General features: G+C 40.2%; 1 protein-coding gene across 5 annotated transcripts; it reads right to left on the bottom strand.

Annotated features, from left to right (window-relative positions):
- Positions 1 to 1,091: 1,091 nt before the first annotated feature.
- Positions 1,092 to 23,733, bottom strand: LOC108892644 (uncharacterized). 5 transcript variants are annotated; one of them, XM_051077398.1, is made up of 7 exons: positions 23,560 to 23,733; positions 23,049 to 23,163; positions 20,685 to 20,838; positions 7,299 to 8,379; positions 5,574 to 5,627; positions 3,231 to 3,307; positions 1,092 to 1,437 (listed from the first exon to the last, which is right to left on the bottom strand). In XM_051077398.1, the coding sequence occupies exons 4-7, from the start codon at positions 7,696 to 7,698 to the stop codon at positions 1,396 to 1,398; spliced, it is 573 nt and encodes a 190-aa protein (XP_050933355.1). In that variant the 5' UTR covers positions 7,699 to 8,379; positions 20,685 to 20,838; positions 23,049 to 23,163; positions 23,560 to 23,733; the 3' UTR covers positions 1,092 to 1,395. The 5 variants fall into 5 exon arrangements, 4 of the variants coding, with proteins under 4 accessions (XP_050933355.1, XP_050933354.1, XP_050933353.1 ...); XM_051077397.1 differs by lacking the exon at positions 1,092 to 1,437 and adding an exon at positions 1,473 to 2,942; XM_051077396.1 differs by lacking the exon at positions 1,092 to 1,437 and having other exon boundaries at positions 1,473 to 3,307.
- Positions 23,734 to 24,866: the final 1,133 nt, after the last annotated feature.

Consider the following 24,866-nt stretch of genomic DNA (forward strand, 5'->3'; position numbering starts at 1 on the left):
GTTTGATTTTCTTGGGACAAAAAGTGTGAGGGTGTACATGTTCACAGTAAGTATGTACAGAATGAGCCCGTCGGATACTGAGGCCCTGTCTGGTGGAGGCTCAGTGAGTAGCAGGACGAGTCAAGCAAAGAGACAGGTCCTGGGATGAAGTTGCCGAGGTGACAGGAGGTCTCACTAAGCGTGCGAGGGGAAGGGTTTTTGGAACAGATGGTTACCTGGGTGGGCAGGTCACTGGCAATCCTCGCTGCCCTTTCATTAGCTCCTGTGTCACGCACCTATTTAACGGGAGGGGGCAGCTGACAGGCAACAACTACACTCAGCAGTGTGGGTAACACACTGGAGTTTGTCCTCAGAATACAGGAGGGCAGAAATCTTTTCAGGTGCCTCAAGGTGATGAAAAATTTAGACCCAGGGTTGGTTGTGATGTGTGTGCTGTCAAATTAATTACATCCGCTGCTCGGCAAGAGACATTTTTATCCTGTCTGGTCATGAAAAGGTGAATTTGAATGAATCCGATGCAGAGACTGATTTTTCAGAAGAGTGTGGACTAGTGTCAGACTAATTGTCCCAGTTTGGAGCATCTCAAAGATACATACTACTCTTCTGAATTAATTATCACCTCTCTCTACCAAATTTCACAACAATCCATCCACAGCTGTAGAGATATTTCATCTAAAGAACACAAAAATCAGCCTCATGGTTTAAAGGACTGACATTGCCATTCCTAGTGCTAGCATGGCTGAAAATATTAAACATTAGTGGGGCTGGCCCAAGATGTTTTGAAGCCATAAGTAGAAATTCATGACACAGATGTCCTTTATCCATTGGCGTGGTATTAAACATGTGAGCCGTGTGCCGTGCTCATTAGTATTTCCACTGCATCCTCACAGCAGTTGGTCACTGCAATGAAGAACCTCGGAGACTGTGAAGTTGTTGAGGGAGGGGGTGGATATAGGAGAAAACATACTGCAGCATGCGTCCTCAAGGTCGAGTTCCACCGGCTCCATCTCTGGATCTTGTGGTTTTATTATTAAAACTTCTAAGCTGTGCATCAGTGATTTTCTCCTTTGTTCTCTGATTTAAGGAAATGTCATTTTAATGCTTTACTGCTTCAGGAGGACATCACTGAAATAACATTTGTATTCTGTTGTCCCTTTGACCTCACATAGACATTTTAGAGTGCCCTTCATTGTTACTGTGAATTTTAATTCAAGTGAAGAAAACTATGACTATAAAGTCGTGCCTAAAAGGTTCATTTAAATTTATTATATTGATACTATTTTGTTTCTTTATGCTGAGTGCCCTGCCTCAGTGCCTTTCTTCTGCTCACCTGCAGCAACTTTAGTTACTTCACCTATCAACTTGATGCCTGTCAATCACACTCAGTCTCCTGTGTCACTGTTTTGGCCGATGCTCTGGATGCTCGCTCCCTTTTACCTAGTACAGAGTGCAAACGAGAAACAGGATGTTGACTGAACCTTTAATATCTTGAAGAAACAACTGATATAAAGAAAACATTTAACTAAGAGCTAAGTCAGTTAAGTATGTGAAAATAATAAACAGCGAATGAACTATAGCACTTTTGCCCATGAGTATTTATTAGACAACTTAAAAGGAAAACAGTGATTGACGGCATCAGTGCGGTGAAAAAAAAAAAGAGGCTTTTTTCAAGGTTCAAATTCAGATATTTTTTTTTACATTTAAAATCTGAGAAATGATTACTGCTGCAGAGTTTAACACCATTATATTGCCCTTAAAACCAATGCCTTCAAATACCACTGCTTTACCAAATTTCATTCAAATATATGAGACTGTGAATAAGTTAAACTATAGTCCAGACAGGAACAATTTCAGGTACAACAGTTAATTTTTTTTCTCTGTTGTGATTCTGTTTAAAGAGTCTAATATTTCCTCTGTAGCCGTCACTGAATCCCTGCTGCAGTTCAACACATCGCCCCAAGTTTACAGTAGCTGTGTGCAGAGTACAATGATCCCAGCATGCATGGAAAAACAAGCCCCATTAGCTGTAGCTTTGAGTGGTGTTACAGACTCAACAGCAGCATTACGTAGCCCTTAACAGTGAGGTAATAAAGGTAAACAAAGGCTTTGACAAAAGCCGTTTCACATGAAATATTAACTGACAAAAAGATGATCAACACTTTAGCTTCAGAGGTGATGCCACGTTTAGACATTTAACCAGAGAGGTGGATATCAAGAAATCATAAACCTTCAACAACTGAAATTACTCTTTTTTTTTTACGTACGAACAATGGCTTCAATACTTTAATATTAGATTTTTTTTGCAATCAGGTATAACCAGAGCTCTTAAAGGTGATTTAGCACTTGTTCACATTAAGCTAATAACATGAAACTATAAAATACTTTAATTGTATCATCAAGTGTAGTTTTTTTGCCCCTAGTAACTACAGCATTATTACACAAAAAAAGAAGACATCTAAACTACCTGTGTTGTTTGAGGTGCTTGATACAAAGTGTACGATAATTACAAAAAACTTTAAGGGTCTCACAGCGTCAAGGAAAATAAAAAATATTGATGTGATTGTTTTTGATGAAGGTGAGGTGTTTGCTATCGGCAATATTACAATAAGCACTGACCAACGTGTATTGTATATTTAGAGTGATTATGTACTGTGTGTGGTTTAAGTTAACAGGGTGGTATTTCCACATTAAAGCTTAAGGGGTCACTTGAAAAAAAGGGGCAGTACAATGAAGACAAAAATAAGAAGAAAATTAAAAAAAAAAACAACACTTTTTTCTGACATCTTGTCCAAAAAAAAGCCACAGTCGTCCTCTATAGTTATCTCCTTAGAGAGGAGTCCAGTCACATTCAAACATCAGCATCTGATGCCTCCAATGTTCCAGCACAGGTTCACAATTCAAAGTCCCTTTTGGCCCAACATTACACAGGTATTACAGCCCACCTGCAGGTGATGAAACAGTGGATAGAGCTTCGATTCATGACAGACTTGTAAATCCACTTGAACAAGAAATGCAAGCAAAATATGCTGCTTATTGTTATTTTTTTTTTCTCAGGAAAGGTCAGAAGGTCACAGTTAAGTCCCAGAGTGAGTGTCTGGAGGATGCTGCTGTAACGTCTCGTCTATGGTGATCACTACGTCCTCCGGTCTGTTGGTGCTCAGGCAGTTAATGTGGTTCAGGGATATGTAGCTCATTTCCACCAGCCGGGGCCTCTCGCCCAACTCACTCACCTCGTTCATGTTGTTGGTGATGCAGTTTATCTCAGTCTTGTTGCGGCTGGTGACTCGACGAGACCCGAATACCCAATCTGAGGAGAGACAAAGGGATAATACTGGTTAGTTGGCAGTCAGAGACTTAAGTAAAATATGTGAAAATGGCCGAGTCAACTGCCATCCTTACAGTTCATTTAATCAATATGTTCTGTTAACGATGGTTCAACTGACTCTGTGTGAGGTGAGGTGGTGTCAACCAACACCTGTGCATCTGTGCAAGAATTTTTACAGACAGGACTGTGAGACTTTCCCTTTAAATAAAGGGACTGAGTACTGTTTCCACCATGTTTTCCAGACCCTCACTGATACTCCCTTGTGGGGGGTGGAGGTATAAAGTGCAACCACATACATGCTGGAACGTTGGAGCTACAGGCAAAAACAAGCAAGCTGAGTATTTAGAACATGCACAGAACAAGGCTGCAAACTTCATCTGACAGAAAGTTATGATGGGTTCAGCCTCTGTAATTCCATTAGAGGCAAAGCACCATAAAATTGTTTCTGGGGGAGATGTCTGTCGCACAGCAGCCCCATCGTGTGTGGTGGAGCCCTATTTGAATTGGGACACATCAATCATTGTTCTGTCAGATGAGGAGCTGAGATTAAGTCTGACAGTCGTGAGTGTGAAGAACAGACAGAAGGCAGAACGGGATTCCTCAGACCCACAGAGCTGGTACATGACCAGACTGTGTCCGCCGGTTAAACCCCCACTCAAATGGTGCATTCGGGGCCTCTGGTGCAACAAGGGACTAAAGCGAATCAGAGCAAAGAATGAGTAGGAGCGTGTGCTACATCAAAAAACTGATGTTTGTATCAATCTAATGATTTGTGTAGTGTTTTTAAATGAATTTTAAACCTCCTTTTTTGTAGACTCTATCTATCTATATCTGTCACAATGCGCGTATGTCTATGTGGGAGTTAAAGACAGGAGAATAATGCTCATTATTAATTCAATAAACAAGAAATACAAGCCAAAAAATGGAGGCTCCTGTAGGAATAAACTTGAATTAGTTTGTGCCAGTTCAGTTAACAGTGGCTGACATTTCACACATACTGGAGGAAAATGTCTCATCAATAACACTGTGTTTACAGCGTGCTCGCTTACAGCTCCCACACTGATAACGACAGGGCTTCCTAGCCTCACTTCATGTAAGTGTAACTGCAATAAAAGCAATGAGATGCTAACTTAAACTAGCTTCATGCACACAATAGGTAAGGTTTATTTTACCTTCCACAGCATCTGACTGGGGAGACTGTCTGCTGTGTGGCTCAGGAGCCTGTTTGGGTTGGTACTGCTGTGCTGAATAACTGGCTATTTGGTAAACACACTGCAGCCATTTTGACTTAACAGATTTTTCATCTATAATCTAATATCCCTTTTCTAGATCCTCTTCTTTTTTAAGATGGTCCCTTTTTAAAATAAATATGTTTAAAAGCCACTATCACTATTACTGGCATTGCTACTACTTGTAACTCTAATGCTACTGTTATTTCTGAGACTATTACAATTTTAGAGGGTAAATCTGGTTTATGACAACTTATTTTAATTTATAGTTCTGCCTCTCATTTCTGGGTTCATGTGGAAACAACAAAATCACATGGGAAAGAATAAGGAGAAGTTGGATGATCTGATCAGTTTTAAACAAGCCGACAGTTTATACAGATTATCTAAAGCACATTATTGGGAGATTGAACTGAAAGTGAATGCATGAGAAATGTTGGTAATAATCCCTCATTGGACACGGAAACTGTGTGTGTGACTCCAGTAAATACAGTAGGTCAAAGTTGGGTGTGTGTATGTTTTTAGCACTGACAGAACTGAGATCCAAAACAATGGAATAAACCCAAGCTGTAATAAAACTCAATTATCCATTAAAAACAATTTATGAATGAAAGCTCTCTGTATTCATTCAGATGGACATTTTCCATAGTTTTTTTCCGTATACATGGACCATGACATGTCTACACCAGACTGTTTTGCTTTTTCCGTGTTGCACCATGTCAGACTTGCTATGACCACCAGACTTGACAGTGCTTCTTCAACCTTCCCGCTGCAAGACACAAATCCTCCACATTTACACTTCAGCAAAATGCCCAGGAGAGCAAACATTGTATCACCTGTGTGTTTGTGTAAATGTGTGTGAGTGTGAATTTTCATATGAAGGTGGGAAGGCCAGGTGAGGTGAAGGCAGACAGACGGATAAGCTCTTACTGCTGACCAGAAGAGGAGAGGGGTCAGCATGTCTCTGTGGCAAAGCTAAGTGCTGCAGACTGTGACCCATGTGAGCTTTGTTTTTTTTTTACCTGGTTCACTGGTTTCACCGCCGTCATCTTCAGCAACAATCGACCTTCCTCCACCTACATGAAGTGAGCAAGAGAACAGGCATGTTAGAGACTGAACACAGGCTCACTCTGTGTCTTGTGAAAAGAAAAAGACAGAGCAAGAAGCCAGAGACAGAAGTCATTTAAACACAAGTGGACAGGTGTGATGATGTGGGACTTGCAGGGCTAGCTCAAGTATTCTGGAGCCTTATCCAAGTGTTAAAAAATGCAAGGCATCAATTAAACACAACTTATTAGAAAATCTTGTAAAACCTGAAGAACATCTGTTCTGTTTTATGGACATACCAATATAAAGTCACATAAAAAACTGTATCACATGACAATGTGTCCTAATTTATGAAAGCAATGGATGCAAGACTTGTTGTCATGATGCTAAAATTTGTTGTAGAACCCCTCAAATGTAATAGTTTGTTGTAACACGTACAAAACTTGTTGCATTCAAGTCCAAAACTTTTGTATTTTGACAGTGCCCCACAAATTTGTTGTCACGATCCAGATATTCGTTGGAGCATCTCAGATTTGTAAGATTAATCATGTCCTCAGAATCTGTATAATGCCTCTGACCTCCATAATCACACAGGTTACTGTTGCACCCCAAACATTTGGATCAGTGCCACCAAAATTTGTTGTTACAGTCTCGTTGTTGTTGCGCCACCGAATCAAAAAAAATGTGGAACATTACCTCCACCCCAAATTTTGTTGCCAAATGCCAAAAACACGCAGTATTAGTCCCATCAAAGATTTTTGTCATAATTCCAAAATGATAAAATTTGTTGCCATGGACCCAAAACTTATTGCAGAGCACCAAAGTCCCAAAAAAATTGGTATAATGCTTCCAAAATAACAAATTCAAGAACTGCATACTTGAACTATGTCAACAAAATTTAACCACAGAGCTCCAGTCATCAGCTAACTCCCTGTCCTCATCTGTCCCCCCACAGAGACAATACTGAGTGAAATCTTGTATATCACTTGAAATCACCTGATGTAATGAGCTGACTATCAGGTCAAGTCAGCACTATGAGACCATACTGAGCTCTAAAAATAACACTCATTGTTTTGTTGATTCATTCATTATGTATCGCTCACAGGAAGCTCTTCAAAAATAGAAAAACAGCGGACCTCTTCTCCATTTCTCAGACACTAGCTGATAGTGTAGTTTGTCAGGACGTCTCCCTCACAAGGTCATGAGCTGATAGGAGAGCAGAGCTCCTGTACATCTGCATTAAAAGTACTTGGGATGGCAAAATACTCTTCGCTGTCTACTAGTTGCTTTCTCCAAACAACTGTCATTGTACACTCAATTAATAAAGAACCTGTCTGAGAGAGCCCCAGATCACTTTGTCCATCTATTATTTAAGATGTGTGGATTCTGTGTTGTTTGTTTAGAGCAGTAATTGTTCTGCTTGAGCCTGTGATTCAGTGACTCTCACAGTGTGCTCCAGGTGGGGTCCATTAATGGGTCCCAGGGATCCAAATGCAAAATTGCTAAAAGGTCAATTTCACTAATATTTTATAAAAAGTTATGCCAGTGTAAAATAGCGATAAACTGTTCTAATAAAATTATTTATTTTTTATCAGGTTTTATTCGCAGTAATTCCAATTCTTCCCATGTTCCCTCTAGTAATCCCAGAGGACATGTATGCACACACACACAGAGACACACACACAATGGGGGTCACATACCCACAAAGTCGTTAACCACATCTTTGACCAGGTGTCCAACTATCGCATACGCCACTGCCACCACCACCAGCGCTGCCATGACCAGGTAGAGAACCGCTTTGGGCAGCGGGATGGAGTCTCGCACAGGTGTCCGGTAGTCCGTGTACAGCAGGTCACTCTCCGAGTAAGAGTACTGAAAGACGTGCTCCATGCCCGAGGTATGGTTGGAGTTGAGAGGCGGGTTACTCGCGCTCATGGCGCTGTCCGGCTGCAGAGCTGTCACCATAGTGGTCGTCACAGTCTCCGCTTTGTCGATGCTGACCAAGCCTGTTGTTTTATTCATCAAAGGCAAAATCTGTGACAGAAAATAGCTCCAGTCCTTTATGGCACTCGTGTTGCATAAAAACATTGTTTCTACCATGTAATCACCTACAGGAAGGGTTGAATTTGCAGGGTCGCAAAGAATCCGCCGAAGACGCACCAGACTCTCCAAACTCCTCGTCCCTCAAAGTGACTGATTATTGTTTTTATAATCCAACAGGTTTCCTCAGATGCCAAAGTCTACGTCCGACAGGAGCTCATCAGTGCCTCTGAAAACTTACCTCGCTTTCACTGATGAAACGCACAACGCGTCATTCGTTGACGAGCTGCGCGGCTTTTACGCACGAATAAAGAAGGAATTTTGTGCGTCCTATCTTTATTTCCAAAAGTAAAATAAAAGCAACCATAGGCAGAGCACCACTGCCTACAGTGTCAAACAAGGAAAGAAACGTGTCAGAAAACGTCTCGGCATTTTCCTCCCGACCTTAAAAACATCTAAATGTTGGATGAAAGAGAAACATCTTTGACTGGAACCCGGGTCCCCGCGGATGTCACATGCAGCGATGATGATGATTACACACTGAATTCTCCGTCCTGATCCTGGTGAAGGAATCATGTAAGGAATCATGAGATCCACTTGTTCGCCCTTCTTGTCGACTTCAGATGGGGCGATGCTCAGCAGACTCCGCGGCATGAGGTGAGTTCATGTCTTTATTCGACCAGAGTCTTTTAGACCTCAGTGGGTGGTTTTGTGCTCAGGAATGGACAGATCCAACGGCGACTGTAAGATAGATGGCGAAGGGAATGGCACTCTGTCAGACTGGATCATTTCTTTCAATACAGCTCAATTTAAATCTGATACAGTCTCAATAGGAACTTTCACAAAGGTTAAGAGTGGAGTTAATAAAAATTGAAACTTGGAAAAAGTAGGAAATGAGGAGACGTAAAAAAAGGTATCATTAAGGAACGAAAAACTAATTTAGCAAAATCAATATTTTTTTTCTCAAAGAGGAAAAAACAAAAGTCATAAAAACAATGACAAGAAGGCAGCTCAAAACAGACTCTGACTGGCAGGGGAAAAGTAGAAGTAGGACTGGATAGATGGCATTAATTATCTGTGAGTTTATTACTAAAAGCAGTCATCTTTGGGTCAAATTGTGAGATGAAATTCTCTGAACTGTGCACTGGAGGGATTGTTCTCTGTAAGACAGAGGAGTCTTCTTTGTCACAAATCTTCCAGTTATTTCCCCTACAAGCCTCCAAGAACTGTGGCCTATTTCTGCCTCGATTCTGTGACTCAAATGAAGAGAAACTATAGTTACACAAGCAGCACAAATTAAAACTAATTTTATTTGTTCTCCTCACTGGTGGCTTCCTGCGTGTGCAGTGCCCTGGCCTTTTTCACCACAGAAAACCTTTTGTAAAGACAAGTTTAGGCCACATGCCAACAGCTTTGCAAAGCTGAAATAAAGCAAAGCAGTGCTTTGTGCTAAATGCTAAAATCAGCATGCTAAATGTGCTCACAATGACAGTGCTACATGCTGATGTTTTGGAGATTTTATTCACTATGTTTCACTAAATGTGGTCCACAGAACAATGCCCACTTCTAGCCAAACAAATATTTGAGACCAGCGGAGCTCGGGTTGTGTCAGCAGGTCACCATCTTGTTTTCTAAAGGGAACATGTCCATGTACACATACCTCTGATTGTGGTATGTAGTGAAGCATGTGTCCACATCCATCCCAGAGTATGATCAAAGTTTTAGCTTAGTGAGTTAGCATGCTAATATTTGCTAATTTGCACTAAGCACAAAGTACAGTGGATCAACCTGAGCAGAACATGAATACATCCAACAGGTATGAAGGCATTTCACACACAACCACAAATGTCAAACTGATAGTGGCACCAGAGAAAATTCAGTGTATCACCAAAGTCAGGACACATTGTCAGGGAACCGTGATAGTCTGTAGGAAATTTCATCACAGTTATGCGACTGGTCTTTGAGATATTTCAGTCTGAGACAAAGTGGTGGACAGACCTATAATGTCATCCTCAGAGCTGCACAGCTACCATCGCTCAATACGTCATCATCTGTTACAGACAGAGCTAATTCTTTCTGTGTAGTTGCAGTCAAGAAGCAAAATGTACGTTGGATCAGTGGATCACACACTGGTGTTACTCACATGTCCTTTAGCTTCTGTTGTCAGGTGGCTGCACAGGTGTAAAATAGGCGTCTTTTGTCATCTTACAACAGTTGAATGTTGTTTGCCAAACAAACAGAACAAAGAAAAGTGTCAAATTTTTTTCTTTCTTTAGACAGTGAACCACCAGAAAACCACCAGCGTGCTGCCAGTTATCTCTGTGAAATTCCCTGTACCTCTCTGGATCTGAAAGACTGTGTATTTCTCCTCTTTCTCCCTCTCTTTTCCCGGGAAGATGAACCAGACTCAATTAAGATCACATCAGCCGTTCAAAGATCAGCTCAGAGGAAATGTATTGGACTCACTGACCCTTAAATCAATCATGGCATCCACTGAGTCACTGCGGACGCCACCGAGGCCTTCAGGGGTTCAGCTGTCAGAAATGAAGGGAACATTTTTAAAAAGATTTTCAACATCGACCATCAATAGTTTAAAAATGGATGTCATCTTCTTGTGGCTTAATTTGCTCAGCGGTGCAATTATTAAATGTGATAAAGGGGTGACAGAATCAAACATGTCGAATAATTAAATTATGATTGGCTAAGACATGTCAAACTACATGTCGAACCACGACCGATCATGATTGTGATCTTCATGACCTGGAGAGAGACAAACCAACCATAGTGTCCAAAATGTCACAGAGCACTTCATAGATGAGTGGATGAAACTACAGGCAAGAGAAAACTATGAAATACGACTGCATGAGTTAAAATGAAAAACTACTGGTCTTATATTGTGTAGTCTAGTCCTTGTTATTCTTGGCTGTCACATGAAACTGCTCATGCATTGACTCCCTTGTCCTATAAACAGTAACAGTTTACTTACAAGATATTTGCTGCTGATGGTATTTTTGTCTGATACTCACTTGGGAATGTGAGAATGGTTTATGCAAAGTATGAATCTCCCGAAAACTTTGTTAATTTGTCTCGAGGGACTTTGTGTACGTCTGGCTGCTGTGTGCTTCCGACTCTGCAGGTCTTATATTTAGAGAATAAAAGATTGTCAGTGCAGTCTTTCCCTGCACGAGGTTACAAGTTAAGCTAACAGAGGTACACCTTTCCACATATTTGTGCATAAAACAACATGTCTAAAATACTTTGTGACTACATGGTAAAGATACACTGGTAAATCAGTACAGAACAGAGCAGCCAGAATAAAGAACAAAGTCTCTGACTGACGGCAGAGCAGCTTCTGCCACTCTGTCATAATGATGTTCAGATGTGACTCACTTGAGACAAAAATCTGTAATAGATGAGACGCCAACCAAGACGAGACAAAACGCCTTAAGACTAGACTCAAGACAGAGACCACGCTCAACCACCAGCTCAACCTCAGCCTACCTAATTTGTTTTGCCCAAACACCAGAGATCGTTTTAAACAGGGCAAAACCTGAGGTTTATACACGTCAGACTAAAATCAAAATAAACAACATCTAAGTTTTCTGTAAGGAGAGTGTGGAGGGGACAATTTGAAATGTTTTACTTCACAAAATACAACTCAGAAAAATATGTATAGCATTTAAGTCGTCAAAACACATTAACAACAACTTAGGCATTAGTTTCCATCTCATCTATGCTTCTATTTAATTTTCATTTTGGTTCTGGCACAGGAAGGTGATGTTGCCATTCTTCTCTCCTGGCTAACTGTCTACTGGACCTACCTTATTTAAATACCTGAGAAAATATAGCGTTTTGGAGCAGAAAGAAAGAACTGAAGAGTCCAAAGCACTAAACTGAATAGAAAATAGATCACAGATAAATTTAAGGGAATTATTCTTTGTTTATGGTAATGGATCTATATGATAGATAGACAAAGATACAAAAGAGACTGACGGGGAGAAACAGATTTAAGGGAGTCACAAAGAGAGAAATAGGAACACAGCATCCTCTCTATTCCTTTGTTAATCAGCAGGGATTGTGACGGCAGCAGACGACACACGCCTGTGATCGAGTCCTGCTGAATAACAAAGAATCTCTGTCTGTGCGGCTCTGGCTTATCTGGCTGCCTGATGAATATTACCCCTAATACTGGACTCATATACTTTAATCAGATATGACCCGAGCCAGACAAATGCTCGATTCCACCTCTCCCCCCATCCATTCTCTGCATCCTCCATCCCCTCCTTCCATCCCGCAGGCTGAATTAAGCTCTCTTGTGTCGCTCGTCACCCCTCGTCCTCCACAGACACCATGGATGAAAAGTCATTTTCTCCCCCTAAAACCATCAAGGTCACACACCCTGTCTCTCTCTCTCATGTCAGATCCTAATCCTCAGCAACTCTTAGCTGTGGAAGTGGCTTCACTGTCAGCACACACTCTCCATGATCCTTATGCTCAACCTTTTTGTCCTTTTTCCATGAAATGAACATCAGTGTGGACCTGCTTTTTACTGCCTTTTTCATTTTTTACATTTTTTTAATGTAATCACATGGTTTCTTGAGGGCAGATACATATTCTACAGGAGCTTCTTCCAGCTCATCACTGAAGCTACAATATTTACACTGAGTGCAATATTCAGACACATCTGTAATACTCTACATGTCCATCATTTTACACATTTACCAAAATTCACCCTGACGTAATTGGTGTTCTTGGAAACTTTGGGATTTCCACCAGAATTCAAGGAAGTTTTTTTTTTTAAGTTATCATTATGAAGTAACCGTTGATTGCACAAAGTAATGGCTAAACAATGATAACACCACTGTAGTTTAGATGGTTCTTTATGAGCCTTGCTTCATATACGATTCTGGTGTTTTACAACCAGGTGTTTTACTCTGCGTTTATCGCAGCACTTAGATCAGGGTTTCTAGTCCAGACTGGGATTCTTACTGTTGTTTCTTGCTTTGAACAGTCTTATTTTTTGACAGTCTGGTCTTTGTGATAGCAGTGCAGACAGTAATACCACTTGGAAACACTGCTTTTAAGTTCTGTGGTCACTTAAACTGGATAGGTTATTAAGTAAAGAATACGATCTTGGTTTAAAAAGCAGTTTCCTGAAACATTTGTTCATGTCTTTGCTCATATTTAAGGGGCAGTCCAACAATTGTGCACATAAAGGTCAGATGACTCATCATGAGGAGTACTACTCAGCTGCAGGAAAACATTTATCTCTGGAGGAGCTTTGTTGAGTATGAGAAAATCACCCTGATTATATTGCAGTGGAGTCACTATCTTTATCTCAGCAAAGGATCCGATCCAGTATTTTTTGGATTGATACCCACTCTACAGATTGAAAATCATTATATTTTGGCCTTTACTGTACAGACCTGCACATTCTTTAAACATGATCCTTTGCAACAACCTGTGTTATTCCTCATTAAAGTGAGTGTGTGTGAAGACGGCGATGGCCTGAGGCTGCTCATGAAAGTTGGAACAGTATTCATAAAAGGCTCTAAATTTAGTGGAATCTGAGGAGAAAAACTAGATAAAGCAGTGAAGGAAGAAAAATAAGACGCCTCAAAAAGGAGACCAACAATTTTTAAGCAATCAGCCAACTTTGCTGATATTTACGATATGACACACTGGAGAAGTTCATAGTTTTTGTATGTAGCAGCATGCTATAAGAATTAGTATAGCAAGTGAAGTCACTGACAAGCCTCTACATGCATGCAAACAAAGATACTACAAAATTGCAGATCTGCAACGCACTAATAATAGAATGAAGTTTCTTACTGTTTACCACTGCAACTAACAATTTTCATTATTCACTATTCTGTCAGTTACTTTCTTCATTGATCATTTGTAGATCAATGTGAGAAAATAATGAAACATGCCCAACACAATTTCACAAGGCCTAAAAGGACATATTTAGACTAACCAACAGCCCAAAGATATTTTATTTACAATCACAGAAGCCAAAGAAAACATGTTAATATTCACATCTATGAGGTGGGAATGAGAGAATTGTTGGTATTTTTGTCTTAAACTATCCATCAGTTATCAAAAATAGTTTTAACTAATCTATTGATCAACTAATCATTTCAGATCTAAAAAAAAATCCAGCATTTAACCAAAAACTGCAAAGTGACAGAGCATGAAAAATATAGGTGCAAAATAATTGTTGCTGTGGACAGACACGCTTACAGGAGCCAAACAAGTTCAACACCTTCAGATGGGCAGAGAAATTGAATTTGCAAGGACTAGACAACAACCCCCAAATACAAACACACAACATAACCAGACTTGTTGTCAGTAACCTTCCATTTTATACCATTTAAACTTCAAAATTATTCTTGCATCTTGTCAGAGTTTCATTTAAAAAACCAGTCCTGTAGCTCCAGCACTCCCGAGTCATCTGGATGATATCTGTGTAATCATGTCAGGAACAGGTCAACCTTCATCTACTCCTCCATTCCTCCCTGGATATTGTGCAGGTAAATAGGACACTGGGCCATATTGATTTTCCTCCAATGTAATGAAATTGGCTTGATGTATTTTGAGGCCTTATATCAAATCCACAGCATCCTCTTCAAACTGTAGGTCAAAGGGACATTCGTCTCCTAACTCATGTTTACGCTGAAGCCTGCTCTCTAATTTGACCAGTAAAATGCACAAGCACACTGAAATAACAGTTAAATAAAGCAGAACACCCAGGATGACATTTATATAGATTTTTGTGTTTGGTGGTTTGGCATAAGTTTTGTTTTTTGAAGTTCAGCATCACAGTTTTCTGTCAAAGGATTTATCCACATCCCCACTGGCTGCCTGTCTGCACGTCTGCTGAACAAAACAAAACAGAAAATACACAGTCTGTATCTTCAGTCGTGGAGATGACGGCTAATTTTGTCATTGCTGTCAGCAGACATTCTGACTCACTTGTTTTTCCAATAAATATAAAAATGTATCTATAACAAATTTTATTGGTAAAAACACTTGGCTTAGTCTTTCTGGGTTTTCATCACTAAAGAACTAAAGAGCTAAAAAGATGAGTAAATGTAATTCTGAAGGAGGGTAAGCACCAGCCAAAGGGATTTTGACAGCTCAAAAGTTAGTGTTAGGGTTATTATTAACCAAAAAATTACTCATTACAACTAACAAACGTATTATGGAGCTTTGTTTGAGCGGTATTAATGAATGACTCTAACTGGCTACACAGTGGTTAATGCACAGGAAAGATGGTGGTTTGGTTGAATATTCAAAAAGTAAACAAACACTGATGTTCACCTATGTGCAGCCTCAACCCTGGCTCCTAGAAATTGCATTTAAACAGCACTTAATAGTTTTTCCAATTACACTGTGGAAGCAAACATAACTGGTTGGATAATGTCCAGAGGCGATGGGGTTTTTTGTGAATAAGACACTACATTGTCAGTGATGTTACTTTCCTGTTTGCTCCTTCCTTTCCTCCTCTCTACAGTTTCACTCTCTTTAAATTTAAAAACCTGAGTGACATTAATGAATTAATTAAACATCTTATAAATAGAAACCAAGTTATATTCAGACATACATTCTGATTTGTATTCTGTAAACATGCACATAATGTCTTTGTGACAGCACATGTCTGGTCTGAGCAGCTACAGGTGACACAAAATCTGGATTTAACTCTCATGATCCTTCCCCTCTGATCAGATGAGCAGCAACTATTTTTATTGCATTAATCACATCATAGCAGGCATCTCATTTCAACGGGAGATTAATTTCAAAAATGGACAGTGCTGTTTGTATTGTGATCTTAATATTCCAAATGGAAAAAGCAAGGAGAGTGTAAATTTAGGAAGTCATTTATTTATTTATTTTTTGACGAGTTGGATTGTTTTTATCTGACAGACTCAGGTCACGCTGTCTTTTGTGTCTTTTGTGTTTGATTCAGTCTGAAGTCTGGAGAGCAGTGTTTCCAGTTGAGGTATTTCACTGTCCCTCTGTCCTGCTGAGGGCGGCTGCTTTTACTTTTGCCAGGTGGTCTTTTTATGTGGAGAACCAGCTGACATTTGGCAAAGACCAACTCCCTGTTCACCTTTGAACTTTTGTATCGCGGCAAACACCTTCGACCTCATGCCAGCTGCAGCGGCTGCACGCTGAGGGATCAGATGAAAAGTACTGACAGAATAGCCACAACTGAGCTCAAGACAATTTCCTACTTCATTTATTAAACATTTACTGCCTGGGATGTGACATGAGATACATTTAACACTAGTTAAATTGTATATACATCTTAATAGTCAAGAGTACATCTTCCAGGATGCGGATGGATTATATTTACACTTTTATCCAAAGGGACGTGCAAGTGAGGGACAACCAAACAAAAGAGCACAGCAAAGTCTATTCGCACACCAAATATGTGATTAATACTCGCATTGCTAATCATTAACAGTGGCTTTCTGCAGGGTGAGTAACATTAGCTAAGAGACGTACTTGTGCTTTTAATTCCAGTCTCAGTGCAGAGTTACATAAAATCAGAGGCATAACACAGCTAGAAAATAGTTCTCTAGCTATTTGTCATTTTCCTGGTTTCTTGCTGGGAGCAGGTAGTGGTGATGGTCACTTGCTAAGAGCTTCAGCCATTGTTGCACTGGCAATACCAGAGGTTAGAATATGCCCTCCGAGCAGTGCTACTTCCTCAGAGCAGACTGGGCGCTACAGTGAGTCGCTATCTTAGCATTTTGACTTCAGTAGAAGAAAATTAGAGACTGAACTAGAAGCAAAACACTGCACCTAACACAGATATTCGTTATTTAGGTTGGAGGACTTGCTGCCCATGAGGCTGCACAAAAGTGATGTAAAAGATGCAAAGTATTTCGAGCTGATTAATAAAAGAAACTTAAGAGAAAGAGAGAAAAACAGCATGACAGAGCAAAGTAAAGATCATTATTCTGTTTTTGGCTCAGCCTGCAGCTGTTGAGTTTCACTTCATCAACTTGGACTCTGGAAGTTAAAGTTAGAGCAAACAAAAACTTTGATTATAGATAAAAGGTTTATGGAATCTATCTGATGACAGACTGAGGATTGTGATCTAATGCACCTGTCAATAAGCCTTTGTAGTGTGTCCCTCAGTATTAAATGCCACAGAGTACATTATTGTATTCTAGTGCCGTTTTCACCTCAGACGTGACACCAGGCAGAAACAGGGTTTTTACCTGAACATTAACAGGGATTCACCCTTTTTTCCTAAATAAGTTCCCAGAGGGTTTCCCAGGACGGCTGAGCTAATTACTCTCAGTGATGAGCAATAAAGCGGTGCTGTCAGTGCGTGAGTTAATGTTCGGATGTGTCTGTCCCACAGTTGAACCAGAGGCGCAGCACATCTGGCACAGGGAGTCCCCCTCAGCATGCCTAATGATCCAAACCATCTCTGTTTAATAACTGATCTGTAGCACCAACAGTTTGCTCTTTCCTCCAGTGGATGAGTGATTACAGTTTCACAAGGCTCACAGGAGCAGACGTGATGCGCTTTTATGTCTTTACAGCTCACCAGCAGCAATAAAAATAAGAGGAAGACAACTCTATTGACTCTATTAAAAACCGTTTCTTTTTCGGTGACATCCAAAAATACAACACAAGGTCAAGATGTAATCACAAGATCTTTCAGGCAAGAGAGCATTCTGTCTATATCCAACCCTATTACCAGATAACAACATTTATATTGAGCAATTCTGCAAAACCCCATGTTACACTCTGCACTTACCACACAACAGTTACTATCTGTGTTATAGTTAAAGTCAGAGAAATACAAATAAAAAGCTAATTTCTGGTCTAAAAGCAGATGCAAACTCTGGTCTGCACATTAAAATCTCTCCACACACTTACTTTCTGCTTCACTGCATGAAAGACACACAACATCCTGCACTGATAGTGAACTTTGGATGGAAATCATGAGGTGCAGAATCATCCCTACAGTAATTTCTGGGGTAACGGGGTCAGGCCATCCCATTTGTCACCCCACACAGCACCATCTAGGCAATTATAGTTTCCTCTGGAGGGGTCTGAAAGCAGTGGAGATAAAACAGGAACAAAGGAACCAAACTCTAAAGAACAGAGATTTTGGTACAAGTTATAAAAGTACTGAAAGCTGCTAACAATGTTATTAATAAGAGTAGTAATAATAGCAAATATTCTTATTGCCTGCACATCCACAAACTATTAGAGGTCTATTTTCAATACACTTTATGACCATATGTAAACATCATAATCTAACTTCTGTATAGCTCCCCACCTACAGAAAAAACTGAATAAAATCTAATTTCTGTGCCAACTCAAGGTGAGTACTGGCCTCGACTTGGCCACTCATATGAAAACTGTTTGGCTCTGCCATGATACTCTGCTCCCATAAACACTCATATATTCTGCTATTGTGGATGTTTTTTAAAACTTTTACACAGCTCTTACTTAACCTCTGAACTGTGTGTAATGTGATACTGAACCTCCAGTTTTTTAGGGATGAAGGAAGTGCAAATGAGCTTCATGATCCAGAACTTCAAGCTGAGTAATTTTGAAATTTCCTAACCTCAGAGAGCTTTACAGTTGATTGAACATACGACAGTGTAGCCTGACATGCTGGTTCTAGCATGATAAATGGTCCAAGAACTCAGATGAGAGGGATAAAGGAAAAGACAAGAAAATAGCAAAAGAGAGCAGACAGCAGCAGACAGAGGAAATGTTAAGGTGTAGAAGCTAATATAGGCCAGTGCAGATAACAAATTCCTGCTTTTCTGGGTCATTGACGGGCGTCAGATTTGTAACACAGACTAAAACATCACAGGATTAATTTTAATCTAAACAGCTCAGAGACTGTTTTGATCCATATTTACATCCATTCAGGTTTTTTCTGTCCATCAGCGCGAGAGAGGTGGACACACAAGGTAAAGTCAGAGTGAGTGACTGCGACCTTTCTGTTCGACTCAGCTGATAGTACTGTCACTGTGATCAATACCACATTAATGCATTCCCCTTGTGCTCTCTCCTTCCCGTTGACTCCAAGGGTACCTGTCTCAGCTCGTTCAGCAAAGTCATTCTGGTTCTCCAGTCGCTACCGTCATGAATCATTAAACAGCTGATCTCCGTTCTGCTGCTGCGTCTTAAAACGTGATGGGGGGTTTCCCTGACATCGCATGTGACTATTCTGACTCATTTTTAAATTGATTATACATTACTGATTTGTCGGGATAATCAAACGTCTCTTGGTGTTAATGGACACTGCAATTTTCTGCTGAACTGCAACAGAAATTAAATGAAATTCAATTAACATTTAGGCTGAATTTACTTATCAAGAATAAAAATAAATGCAAGATAATACTTGAAAATGTCTAATGAAGCTTATTAAGTGTAATTACAATCAGGAAAATCTATGCAACTTAACATTGGTAACAAAAAAGCCACCGCTCTCCTTTTAAGAAGTCAATGTTTCTGGCAGAATATCTTTATTGCTTTGTGCATTTTTGCTTTAGAAAAGATTTGTTTTGTGATCTTCCCTCCCCTCCTGGTGTCCTCCATCACAGACGTGATAATGGAAAACCTCTGGCAAATGGAATTGTTCTGAATAGGTTTTCCAGGCTGTGTTTTCCCTGATGAAACACATTAGTTTCTGCTGCTTTCCCCTCCTCAGACGTCCCAGCAGGGAAAATGCTTCTTTTCACAGCTTCCCCTCGATGTGTCAGAGAGACAAAATCTGCTCTCTGAAAATTTAATTATCACAAATGGTGAGCTGGAGGAGCTGGGGCTTGCACAGACAGGGCCGCCCCTGTTCAGTTACAGAGGGAGATTCCCCCCAATCTCAGCACACAGACATCACCCTGAACCACCTCAGTACATTTAGACTGAGGTCGTTTTCAGTCAGTCTGCACTGAATGTGTACAAAATTTGAATCGGAAACACAGAAAGCACAAAATTTAACCAAATGTTGAAAAAAATTGGTGGCACCATTGCAGAAGAAGACGACACAGAAAGGTTGTGTAATTAAACATGCAGAGCTGAAAACTCAAATGGTGAAAAAATGTAGAAATCATGATGACATTTGAATAAATGAATAATGTTGTTTGTTTCATATATTTGTATCGCTTCAATGGAAGTTTCAGAGGATGTTTAAGTCACACGCTTCATTTACACTTTGATTTATTCATTCGGTCTGTTTCCACTGCTCTCTGTTGCGTTTAGCTTTTATCAATGCACCAACTTTTCTACCTCAGCCAGACGTAGAAACTGCATTTCCCCTCAGGGTTACAATTACTGAATAGAGGAGACATAATGTCATTACACTGAATGGTTTTTACTGAAATAATTGTTTAATGTAATGTGCTACCATGGGATTGTGTTTAAGTAGCACACCACTTTCAGAGACATTTTTCATGTCAATTCTATGGAATTTAAGCTTTTTATCTGTCAATTAACGCTGCACAGTCCCATGTGTCAATTAATGGCATCATGATTGTAGTTAGGATTAGTCAGTACAGAAGTTACATGGCACGAAATGACACGCAAAAAGCAATAAATATGTGGTGATAACAAGCGAAATGACTTCAGGATACTGACAAGTTATTCAGGATTAAAAGTTCTATCATGACTTAAACTTAGCCAACTGGTTTTAGTTGCTGCCAACATTTTATTTGTTTAGATATGATCATGCCTACACCCCAGTGCTATAGCCAAACATTTCACATGTGAAATATGATCGATGATGAGAACGCATTTAGAGAAGGGACAATAACTTTGCTAGATCATGTTGAGGAGGGAGGTGAGCTGAAGGAGGAAGTCAACAATACAAAGTCAATTAATCATAAGATAAGGATTCTTTTTTGTTCATAATGTGACTCCAACTCATTCTCCATAATGATGCCATTCATCAGTGTCTGCATGATAAGGACTGTTGTTGTTGTTTATGTGGCTGTTATGTAACTGTGGTGATTGCAGCAGTTTAATCTCACTGTAGTTTATATTTACGTGGATGAACATCTGACCTTGCCATTGTCATCGTTGTCGTTGCCGTCGGGTGTCATTCAGACTGGGCTCCTTCGAGGTGAAGAGAGAGCACGCTCCTCTGAGGCCACAATTCGTCTCCTGGCATTTACCGCGCCATCTCTGTAAACTGATGCAGGATAATGATGGGAGGGACTGAAACAGCAGGGTCACACAGAACAGGATGTCAGGACAGTAAATAAATGATATTCAGTAATGTAGATTTACTCACAGCAATCACATTTGTGTAATTTTATTACAGTGATGCTGATGGAAATAGCTGCCAGACTGCATGAGAATGTCACTGACCTCGCAACCAGGAATATTACTAAAATGGGATCTCTATCTCTGTGTTGGAGCCAGAGCCATTAACGGCAATGATCTATCCCACAACCATTAACATCTTAATTTGATGCATTTGGTGTTGAGTCGGTGCAGGGTGTGTCTTGTTGTGTACATCAATGTTCGTGTGATAATGCAGAGCCAGGAGCAGATGACTCTGCTGGAAGGTGTTAATTATCTGTGAGCTGTGTGGAATGATGCCATGAGATGGTATTTTGTAGACTACAGAAGTTAATGGTTTATGTAGACCTGGTTCCTTAAGAGCATCACTAAGTTCTCAGACTGTATTTTCGTTGTGATATTATTTTAATCATTACCTTGAGATGCCCAGCTATTACTGGTAAGATGGGAATAAAGTGTACACTGATAATGAAACGTAGCATTTGATTTACACACACATTAACTCAGCGTTTCTGTGCTACATGGGGAGAATGTGGGGTTCAGTATCTTGCTCACAGACTTCAACATGCAGACTGGAGGAGCCAGGGATTGAACTACATGCCTCCTGAGCCAGGGCAGTGTGGGAAAGGCTTAAGGAAGGGTCTACCATTGCCTTCCTGCTCAGCAGAGCACCAAACGACAGTGATCCAGCCTAACTCCCAAGGGAGGGCTTAAAAAAACAAAAACAAGTATCACTGTCTATCCTAAAATCCTAAAAATACTATACTGTCGCTACTTCAGCTAGGCGCAGGAGAGACCAACAAAACAAATGCTGTGACCAAGATAATAGGCTTAAAAAACATTTAAACCACTGAAAATAGCAGTGTGTACAACTATTTTGAAATAATGTAAACACAGATTTCAGGTGCATAGTTTCATGCTGGTTTCTACCAACAGAAAGACCAAATTCAGGCTTCTGTGTATATGCAGGAAGAGGTTTTTGTGTCTGCGTTTTTCACCAATATATCAACTGTAAGCTGCAGTAAGCTAATAACACACTCTGTGTGAGTGTGTGGATTGTACCACATTTGTTTGCGTGACAGCTCAGACTAGGTTTCTCTTGTTTACATTTTATTTCTATAAATTATCTTTTGATAAGACACAGTTTGCACATTTTTAAAAAATTGCCTCAATATCTTCGCTCCTTAGCGAAACTGTGTCGGCTCTCATCTTTCCTCTGACTTTGTAAGAAATGGTGTCACCTAAGAAAAGGAAGGGGGGGAAGTCTGCAGAAATGTCTGCTGAGCTGCAGCTCCCCTCCTATCTGTTCTCCTCATCTCCTTTTGTTTTAAAGGGAAGGCTGCTGTGAGTAAGAGGAAGGATATTGAGAGTGATGGAGCCGGCTGTCAGGGTTTGGCAGTGCCGGGGAGCCCTATCTCACTCTGACAAGGCCTTAAATGTCTGTTTGTCCAAAGGTTGTGGTTTCAATTTTCCCTCTTCTCCAATCCTACAGGGGACAAAGTACAGCTGCCACAACCAACACCGCTACAGATTCCAATCTAAACTCTAATGAACTGAGGGACTCTAACCATCACTCTGTGTGTGTGTGTGTGTGTGTGAGTGTGTTCTAATTTTAAAGCTATTATGTTTACAAATAGATGTGTGTTTTTCAAATTATTCTGATGGCAGGTTTTTATCTTAAGAAAATCTAGACAATACCAGTGAAAACTGGTGCGGTGATCTATGAATTTAGATTGTTTCATCAATAAAATGTCACAAAACAAAAAACATCACATGCCCAAGGCGATGTCTACAAATGGCTTGTTTTGTTCAACTGAAATGTAAAGAATTTACAGGCTTAGGATTCAATTTACAATGATATAAGACGGGCAAGAGCAGAAAACATCAAGAATTTAAAAGCTGGCACCAGCAAATGCTTGATGTAAAACACACAGGGGATCCAAATTCTGGAGGCATCAAACTACCCCTTTCTCCTGACACTTCAGCTCAGGGCATCGATTCAGATGCTATTCCAGCGCTCTCTTTTTCCCTAGAATTAAAAATCTGTATATCACAGACAGTGGAAACATTTATTTTACAAAGAAAATACATTTAAAGCAGTTTGGTCACATCGTAGCCAATACCTAATCCACTGTTGGTGCTCAGACAGGTAAGAAAAGGAGGGTTTACTGTGTAGATGATCAAAATCAGGGCTCAGCACAGGGAGGACAGACAGGCAAGAAGAAACACCAACAATGCCTGGAAATAAAAAGGCAGAAAGGTATAAAGCTAGGCTGAATAGCACATACAAACTCTGTAGCCGGCTCCAAACTAGCCTGCTAGCATAAAGTTGACATCTAGCCTTATAAGGTGTCTTCATAAATAAATAATATTCACTAGCTACCATGTATTTCAAACTACACAGTGACAGCAGAGGACAACTATAAGATTTTAAGGGATTAAACTGACAGGAAGTAATCTTCCGTTGTCAACCGTTAGCTAACGTTTAGCTAGCTGCTAGCATACATGTCAAGAGCTAATTCGCTTGCTAAAAGCTCAAAACTTAAAACTGTGCTCCAACATCGACACAGAAACAATGTTAATAATGTTCCGTAGCATCTGTGATATGTAGAGTTTTCACATGATATCACTGACCTTTAGAAATCGACAGAAAGGCCAAACATTGTTTTAATCCGTTCCCGCGCTCATCGCACCGCAGCAGGATACTTCCGTTCACAGACCTGCTGCCCGGTGTGACAGCGACGCCTAGTGGCCACTTTAGTTCTTGCAGCTTTCTTAATTAAAATGGATGATTGGGTAACCCTGGAAAAGTTCAGGGTTCTTAAAAGAACTCTTTCAGAAACTAGGTTCTTCTAGAAACCCTCAAAGATGCTAAAAATCTCACTCAAATATGACTAAGAGGTCTACTGCCATGCTAAAAGCTCTGTGAGGCTGCACACTGCTAACATAATTCAACCATGCCTCCAGTATTTTCACTAAAGAAAGAGCCACAATCTAACACATTAAGGCCAAAAAGCTCCTTTTCTTCTTTTTGTTCAGACTGATGCTGAGAGTGGATATCAGAGGGGAAGCACCAGATAAAAAAGTGTTCCTGGTGGCTATTAGTTGTTCCAGAGAAGGTGAGCAGTCTTGTGATAGTGACAGTGTTGAAGGAGAAATGGAGGCGTTGCTCCTCCTGCCTGGCTCTCAGCCACCTGCTCACAGCTCTGGAGTGCAGTAAAAGAGAGTTATAATGTTATCGAGGACCTCCACTCAGTAAGTGGCAGGGAGCAGGAGAGAACAAAACTTTGTAAATGAATGCCTCCTTAACATGATTACACAGCCAGAGAACGTCAGCGTCAGGAAATTGGTTTGGAAACAGCCATTAAACAAGATGTCAAAGCACAAACCAGCATCTACACACGAGAGGCATCACTTAAAAAAATAACCTATAACCAACATAAATATCAACAAACAGATGCAGCTAAGCAGTACACAACCCCCAGAGTCTTATAAAGATGTTACCTTTAATCCAGTGATAATAGATTGTGAATTTATGGCGATGAATTGATCTCGTTCTAAGAAGAGAACTCCTCCTGTTCCGACAAGACAATATCTTCTTCCTACAAAATACAGTCACCTTCTCTTAAAATAAAACACCATCATTTGGGACAGCAGTGAAGAAAGAGGTAAAATAGCATCAAACAGAGACTCTCATTCGCTCATTCATTCACTCTACAGCAGCAAGAAGAGGAACAAGTTTTATCTGTTATGGAGTAGATGATCATGTGTTTCACTGATTATTCTTCTTATTAAATGTAGATGCCCTGAAACTGATCCAAAGACAGTCAGAAAAATGATGGACGGTTAGGTTAGGAGGGGCACTGGGATTAGGAAAAGCAGGTGATAATGTAAAGTGTGAGCCTCCAGGTGAGTTAATACTGTCCTCACAAGTACAGTAA

Source organism: Lates calcarifer, linkage group LG17, assembly GCF_001640805.2.
Source record: "Lates calcarifer isolate ASB-BC8 linkage group LG17, TLL_Latcal_v3, whole genome shotgun sequence".
Taxonomy (NCBI): domain Eukaryota; kingdom Metazoa; phylum Chordata; class Actinopteri; family Centropomidae; genus Lates; species Lates calcarifer.

Excerpts from the sequence above, each read along its gene's own strand:
- LOC108892644 (XM_018690328.2), bottom strand. The coding sequence starts at position 7,698 with ATGGTAGAAACAATGTTTTTATGCAACACGAGTGCCATAAAGGACTGG. Across the intron at positions 5,628-7,298 it reads TGTGGTTAACGACTTTGTGG|GTGGAGGAAGGTCGATTGTT; the intron begins GTATGTGACCCC and ends CACTTCATGTAG. Across the intron at positions 3,308-5,573 it reads CGGTGAAACCAGTGAACCAG|ATTGGGTATTCGGGTCTCGT; the intron begins GTAAAAAAAAAA and ends GTCTCTCCTCAG.